The sequence below is a fragment of the Caenorhabditis remanei genome, chromosome X (assembly GCF_010183535.1).
Source record: "Caenorhabditis remanei strain PX506 chromosome X, whole genome shotgun sequence".
Taxonomy (NCBI): domain Eukaryota; kingdom Metazoa; phylum Nematoda; class Chromadorea; order Rhabditida; family Rhabditidae; genus Caenorhabditis; species Caenorhabditis remanei.
Window position 1 is genome coordinate 4,661,540 of NC_071333.1, and position 8,145 is coordinate 4,669,684.

The 8,145-nt window shown below is 40.0% G+C and overlaps 3 protein-coding genes across 3 annotated transcripts; all 3 read right to left on the bottom strand.

Moving 5' to 3' along the window:
- Positions 1–970: 970 nt before the first annotated feature.
- GCK72_022895 (uncharacterized protein) lies at positions 971–2,177 on the bottom strand (the record flags this gene model as incomplete). Its single annotated transcript, XM_003102963.2, has 5 exons — positions 971–1,057; positions 1,108–1,419; positions 1,571–1,708; positions 1,755–1,882; positions 1,934–2,177. 5 exons carry the CDS (start codon positions 2,175–2,177, stop codon positions 971–973), a joined length of 909 nt encoding a protein of 302 aa, XP_003103011.2.
- Positions 2,178–2,613: 436 nt separating this feature from the next.
- On the bottom strand, positions 2,614–4,191 carry GCK72_022896 (uncharacterized protein; the record flags this gene model as incomplete). The annotated part of the gene is made up of 5 exons (XM_003102911.2): positions 2,614–2,679; positions 2,730–3,041; positions 3,638–3,775; positions 3,821–3,948; positions 4,095–4,191. 5 exons carry the CDS (start codon positions 4,189–4,191, stop codon positions 2,614–2,616), a joined length of 741 nt encoding a protein of 246 aa, XP_003102959.2.
- Positions 4,192–6,656: 2,465 nt separating this feature from the next.
- GCK72_022897 (uncharacterized protein) lies at positions 6,657–6,983 on the bottom strand (the record flags this gene model as incomplete). The annotated part of the gene is made up of 1 exon (XM_053735118.1): positions 6,657–6,983. A coding segment is annotated over one exon (327 nt), but the record flags the coding sequence as incomplete, so codon positions are not given.
- Between the last annotated feature and the right edge of the window lie 1,162 nt (positions 6,984–8,145).

Genomic DNA, 8,145 nt, shown 5'->3' on the forward strand with positions numbered 1-8,145 from the left:
ATGTGATGACTAATTCTAAAAGAAAAAAGTATTGAGCAAGACAGTGTCGACTGATGCGCTAAAGGCCATCTGGGATCTGAAGGCTTTTAAATCTTAACGTGAGACTATTTTGATGTATGAAGGAGTTTAAACTTGAAAAATGACTCTATTGTCTTGTGTCTGGAAATTGACTTAAAATAAAAGCACTTTTTTGGTTTCTCGATTTCTACATTCAAATCAAGTCTCATGAGATGGATGTTAAAACCATACCAAAAATCAAAAAGAAAACAAAATGAAAAAAGCAGACAGTCAATCCCAAAATTCAAAAATTTACTCGACCGGTAGTTCAAGGATTCAGTTTCCAAAGTTGTTTTTTGAAGTGGTTTTGAGATACGTAACGGTCCAGAAACCAAGAACACTAAATGATGCTTATATAGAAGCCATTATAAGCAGATTTTGAGCGGTCCTGATTCAAAGAATTCTGATTCTCCAGCACCAGGAAAGTGACTAAACTCAAAACGCTTTCTGATTATCAGCCAAAACTCGAATGACTAGCAAAAAATCTTGATTTTTGTTACATTGTTGTACCATAGTGGGTACGAGTAAAAGACCACAAAGCGCACACTACGGTCTGACCGATAGCGTCTTGAATTGCGATTCTGCTGTAAAAAATTAAATTTCTAAAAATGAAGAAGCAAATATTTCAGATCAAAACCCAATAAATTCTGCAAATTGGTAAATTTCAAAATTAACTTTCTCTAGACATTTTTCATCTGTTAAGTGCCGTAAGAAAATTGAGTCTATTTTATCATATCTACATTTTTTAGACACCTGTGTTGTCTTTAATAGTGCTCAGACTATACCAGGGTCCACAAAATCATTCAGGCACAAAGATCGAACACAAATTTATTCGAAAAAGTATGATAAATCAAAGACTTCCTTCAACATGTAAAGACTCAGCATCCCTCGCGAATAAATTAAATTCCATTAGTCAGACGTATGTTGTCGACTTTAAAATATAAACTGCACTTTTCTTCAGCTTCTTCCAAGAAATGATTCCAATGATCTTTTCTCGAACCTGAAAAAGAAATTGACGCTTGTTTGAGCTTACAAAAAGTTTAATCTTACAACATGACTAAAGGCCAAAAGCAGCCACGGTTGCACCAGACTCAACCCGTCACTGATCAACGGGATAAACGTGGCTAACATCATTGCAGCGTCGGTTTCAACTAACTTGACTCTGACTACACTTAACACAGTCCCACAGAGTTGAACGAGACAAGTGATACATGTGATCATGATGAAGTTGGATTCTACTTTGTAGCGAATCTGGGTTTGCAGGTTTCGGACAACTATGACACTGATGAAGTTGATGACGACGGAGAGGACTGTGGAAATAATCATGAAGGGAATGCAGATGGAGAAGACTTCATCGATCGGCTGGAATGAGAACAGGATAGGGATGACCGAAACGGGTCGAAACTAGTTAGCGGGTAACTCGCTTCAGACTGAACATGTACCGCAAGTTGGGATAAAGTGTAAAAAACGGGAAACTTTTGAAAAAAGCGATCCAGCTCTCTTTATCACTTACCATATTTGTTGTTATTGAATAAGTGTCCGTTATATTCAAGTAGGCCAATTGAGTATCGTAGTGTAAGACGACTTCAGTATTCAACAATGGAACAAAACATATCAAAACGATAGCGATCCAGGTGTACTTCCGCCAGAGCTAAATAACAGAATTTTTCAAATAATTTATCTGTCATCCAACTTACCGGCTCAAAAGTAGTGTACTTGAGCATAACGGACAAACGATTCAACGAAACCAAAGTAGTAATTGCATACTGAACATAAGCCATGTGGAAATTCATCAGCATAGTGAAGTCTAGCAGGATCGTGTCAGCTGGAATTTATATTAACTTTACTGACATTGAAATTTAAAATCTGAAATTACCAATAATTCTATAGAATGCACCGATGAAGCTGTTGTATCCAGTGATTCCGGGGATTCGAGTTTTGAAATAATTATTAAGAAACGTGAAGAGGTTCAAGGCGCCATCGAACAAGTAGAGATGGAAAAAAGATGAGTGAAAAGTCTTACGGTAGCGGAGTATAATATAGAAGGTTAGGATGTAGAGGATAAATGACGGGACACCATAGAACAGGTAGATACAGAAAGTGAGCCAAGCTGGGAGCATGTTGGAAAGAACTGAAAATTTGGAATTGAGCACCCTTCAACTTAAATGCGAAATTTTGACGGAAACGAGAAAAATATGCAAATTTATTTTCAAAACTAGAACGAAGTGAGTCTGTGAGTAAAATAATTCTGAGAAGAGTGAAAGAGAAATATGCTGATAAGTTAATGAGAAGGAGAGAAGGTTCAAGCGACCAACTTACTCCCCCGGGAAGATTCAGACGAGAATAACAAGAATTTGGGGAGGTGGAGAGTTCACGAGTTTAGTGATCGAAGAAATGTGGTGTTTTAGAAGGATTTTGGAGAGGAATGGGGATGAAGACAGTACGGGAACCAAGTCATAAGAGTTTCAAAGGCACAATTTAAAAGTCGTGAGATCAAAAAAAGATGGTAGTCAGAATTTAAAATATGAAGGTGTCTTGAGAAAATGTGTTAACTGGTCATCGATCAAACCACCAGAATCTGTGTATTATGGCATCCAAACATCTGTCTAATCTTTCCACAATCTGAAAACCTCCGCAAATTCCCAATTGATCTACCACGTCTTCCAACTTACCGTGTGACTGAAAAAGACGAGAAGCCATGGTTGGACCAAAGTCAACCCATCACTGATGAATGGGAGAATACCCGCAAGAGTCACTGCTAGCGGGTCAGTAGAAAGTGCAACACGAGCGACACTGAGAGCACATCCAAAGAATTGAACGAAGCACGTGATGGACATGATTATGACAAAGTTGAATTCTGCCTTGCTCCGTTTTTGGGTGCCGATGGTTCGGACAGTCATAAGACTGGTGGCATTGGTACCGATGGAGAGGATGGTGATAGCGATCATGGCGGGGTTTAGGAAGAAAAAATTGTCGTTGATGGGCTGGAAGAGAAATGTTGAGGCGCATATCTCAAAAGCTAGCAAAGCTATAAACAAGTTGTCAAGGTCAAAACTGTACTTAAAACAAGGCTCTTCATTTTTTTAGTTAACAACTTTTTCATAGCTCTCCTAGCTTTTGAGATATGTGCTTTCAAAGATCGACGGCAATACGTGTAAAAGGAGGAGGTGAGAGAGCTCAGACTGTCAAACACTCTAGCTTCTCTTCGTGCACTCTCTCCCTCTCTCCTCTTGACTACAAAGATTCATATCTCAAAGCCTAGCAAAGCTATCAAAATATTGCCAATTACAATAATATACTACTAATTCGGTTCTCCATTTTGGTGGTTGACTACTTTTTGATAGCTCTTCTAGCTTTTGAGATACACCGTCTTGAAGATCGGAGGCAGTCATTGACAGTGGAGAGGGGGGAAGAGAGCGTAGACAGTGAGACATTCTAGTTTCTCTGCGCGCACTCTCTCCTTTATTTCTCTCAAAACGCATATCTCAATACCCTTAAAATAAATAAAGCTACTTGAAATTTTCCAACTACAAAAATAATCCGCCGAGACTTTCTCTAGTTCCCTCTGAAAAACTCTCACCATTGGTGTCTTCAATGAATAGCTCTCCGACTCCTTATCATAAACAATCTCGGTTCTATAATAAAAACATATATGAGTGTCCACAAATGATACAGCAAAGACGATAAGGATGATCAGCCAGGTGTATTTTTTCCAGATCTGGAAAAAGAAAAATTAATTGGGGCGTCGCCAATTGGGTCCTACTGCCTCGGCAGTCTGGTAGTTCCGAAGAACACTGAGCCGATTGAAAGAGATAAGGGCGGTAGTGGCATACTGAACGTAAGCCATATGGTAGCTCATAGAGGTGAGAAAGTTCATCGGGAAGTAGTTGTCTGGAAACATGCTTTTATGTAACAAAACTTCTCAGTAGAGCGCACTCCAATTTCTGAATAAAACCTAGGGAAACTCCTGCTCAGAATTTTTGAGGTCTTGAGTCCCTTTTGTTACCCTAACCAAGTTATAAAGAATCCCCACTTACGCATATTCCGGTATATAAACGCGAATGAACAAGTGTCACAAGTCATAGTATTCAACCGCATCATGTAGTATCCCACGACCCAGGTGAATAGGTTCATGGCTCCTTCGTACAAGTATAGCGTGAAGAAAGAGGAATCGAAGGTTTTCCGGTATCGGAAGATGATGTAGAAGGTGAGGAGGTACATTAGGATAGATGGCCATCAAAAATGTTCAAATTTTCGATGAAAAATTTCAAAAATTTCAAAAAGAATTGGTTCATTTTTTGGAAGCCGGGCCGGGCCGGGCCTTGACAAATATGTAGAAAGATTTTTCTCGCAAGAAACTAGACTGTGACTTGAGTCTTTTCAACCAGCTTATCAGCCGCCTCCTTGATACCGTCCAACTTCATTTTTACGGTTTGAATTCGATTCTTGTGCCAATCTGTTTGTAGGCATTCCAGGGGTTCGAGGTGCTCTGTGAGACAATCATGTGCTTACCGTCAATGGGTTCTGTTACTCATTCATGTACTTTCCGTTTATATGTTCAGTGAGACAGTCATGTGTTTACCGTCTATGGGTTTTGTTTTTCATTTCTATACTTACCGTCTATGGGTTCTCTTACTCATTCATGTACTTACTCACAGGGTCAAATTTTGTATATATGAATTCAAATAATTTTCCCGCGAAACCGGAAGCTCAGTGAAGCGCGTTTGCACACGACTTGGCAGATTGCCAATTGAGTCGCCGATCAGCATAATGCGGCCCTCATGCGGGACTTTTGACGTGGGCACAGTAAGACGAACGATAGAGAGAGAAATTTTTCGAATGAAGCTGACTTTTCTTCCATTTTTCTCGCTATTTTCGTGAAAACTTCGCACAAAAAATATCGAATTCATCAAAAAAGAGAAAAATACAAATTTTTAATACACAAAAAACATTTTTAAAGATAAATTTTTTGAATTTCGCGCTAATTTTTACCCTAATGTTTTTGAAGCGCAGTTGCTTCATATGGACATTTTATGACTCTGTGCACCGAGTCATTAGTATTAGGTTGACATTTTGAGCTTTCTACCACCTTGTCGGGACACACCTTTCTCAACGCTTTTTACTGTTGAAATCGGTATCGTCTCCAGATGACGTCAAATTTGATATTTTAGAGAAAAGAAAAGTTCGGGCATCATCAAAGCGCAATTTCCTATCTATCTATCCAGGCTTCATAAAAATCGGTCCACTACGGACGGAGTTATGATCGGCGACAAATAAACAGACAAACGGAATCTGTTGAATATTATTAGTACAGAGAAGATTGCTCGATGAAAGTGAATACCATTCTTTAATTGCACCACATTAGTTTTTTAATATTGTGATTTATTTTCCAAAGAATACATACAGTGAATGTGATTGTCTCGCTATCTATTTATTCTCAATGATTAGTTGTTATGGACTTTAATTAAACTATTGTACTAATTATTGCATTAATCATAATCTCCTAAAAACTTTTTTTACAAGTTCAAATAGTGATGTATACAACTATTTTAGGATTTAAATCAAAAAACATGCAAATTATCCACTTTCTCTTGTACTTATCGGCAAATTAACGCCTCAACGGCGTAAAACAATAGTGTCGATTACTCTAAAATACACAATAGTTTTTCATCTAGTTGTCTAACAATTCTGTATCGGTTCCAGTTAGACACGATCAGCTACACTGCGTGAGGTCTATGCTTATCCAGGCGGTTTACTCACGTTAAACGCGGGTTTGAATCCTCCCGGTCTAGAATATATAAGAATTTTTTAAAGTATTAAAAATGGGATAATTTCTTTTTAATTAACTTCCCCCGAAATATTTTTTCTGGTTTTCAATCATTATTTTTTTAAATTCGTGAAAAAAACAGAATAATACCCAATTTTTTCGATCAAAGTACTGCAAATTTTGGGGTTTTCGTGTAACTTTCTTAGAGAAAATGTTGAATTGGTTGTAATTTGAAGACTTGAGAGTTTAAAAAAAAGTCAAGCGGACAGGTTGAAAAATAGAAGCTCCCCTCTATTAGAGGCGCTCCTGTAATAGAGGCGCACTTTCAGAAGGGGTTTGAAAAATAGAGGCGCATGCGCCTATAATACAGTTTTTACAGTATGTTTGATGCTGATTACTTTGGAACCAGCCTATCTGCCCTCCTCTTCGGCGCTTCAGCCGGCTGGTATCTCCTCATTTACGTGGCCACCTCTTTTGAAATGTGCCCACATGGCCGAGTGGTCTAAAACGGCAGTCGTTGTCCAAGGCTGGTTCGGTTTTGCCCGCTGGCTCAGTTTCTCTTCTCTTTCCAAAAACCGTTGTCGACAGTGCCTCAGACAACGCCCAATTGTCTTTGATATATAAGAATGATATCTTCAAAATTTGAGCTATTTTTACAATAAAAAGTGGATAAATAAATGCTTAATTCTTTTAAAAAAGAATCACAGAACATTTTATTTTGAAGATCTGAAATTTTTTAAACTAAAATAAAAATAAAAATTTTCTAAAACAAAAATTTTTTGTAAATTTTTTAGTTTTTTTTTTATTCTTTCACATATATTTCACATATTAATTATCTCTTATAATTCTTATTCTTTATCAACTGTGTTTCAATCATTTTTTTCCTCTTGCTCTGCGTGTCCAGGGTGCCTGCACAGGCCGGAGCCCTCCGGATTCTCCTCTGTTTCCTCGTCGATCGGAGCCATTGTCCTCGCCGGCATCGATGGGCGCCTGGCATGGCCACAGTGCTTGCACAGGCCTCCGGTGCCTCCTCAAAGCGTATTGAACAAATTGTTTTTCGATCTCCGGTGATTTCGGCCATTTGAGGGTCAGGAGGGATCGAACCCCTGACCCTCCGATTTGTGGCCGGCGGTGTTCCCAGTTGAGCCATGCCGGCCACAATGAACGGAGGAGGAGGAGGCGTATATGGAATGTCGGCGAAACAGCTCCTGCTTATCCGTGGAGGCGCCAGTGGAGGCAAACAGACAGACAGACAGACAGACAGACAGACAGACAGACAGACAGACAGACAGACAGACAGACAGACAGACAGACAGACAGACAGACAGACAGACAGACAGACAGACAGACAGACAGACAGACAGACAGACAGACAGACAGACAGACAGACAGACAGACAGACAGACAGACAGACAGACAGACAGACGACAGACAGACAGACAGACAGACAGACAGACAGACAGACAGACAGACAGACAGACAGACAGACAGACAGACAGACAGACAGACAGACAGACAGACAGACAGACAGACAGACAGACAGACAGACAGACAGACAGACAGACAGACAGACAGACAGACAGACAGACGACAGACAGACAGACAGACAGACAGACAGACAGAAGACAGACAGACAGACAGACAGACAGACAGACAGACAGACAGACAGACAGACAGACAGACAGACAGACAGACAGACAGACAGACAGACAGACAGACAGACAGACAGACAGACAGACAGACAGACAGACAGACAGACAGACAGACAGACAGACAGACAGACAGACAGACAGACAGACAGACAGACAGACAGACAGACAGACAGACAGACAGACAGACAGACAGACAGACAGACAGACAGACAGACAGACAGACACAGACAGACAGACAGACAGACAGACAGACAGACAGACAGACAGACAGACAGACAGACAGACAGACAGACAGACAGACAGACAGACAGACAGACAGACAGACAGACAGACAGACAGACAGACAGACAGACAGACAGACAGACAGACAGACAGACAGACAGACAGACAGACAGACAGACAGACAGACAGACAGACAGACAGACAGACAGACAGACAGACAGACAGACAGACAGACAGACAGACAGACAGACAGACTCAAATTTGATATTTTTGAAAAAAGAAAAATTTGGGCATCAACTAAGTCAAATTTCCAATCTATCTATCCTTGCTTGATCTACAAAAAAGGGTTTCTGAAAATCAAGCGCATCAATAATAGAGCGTGTTATCAGATTTTGATGCTGAAAACGCTGGAGACCAAAATAGAAGCTGTAGTTTTGGTGTGCGGAG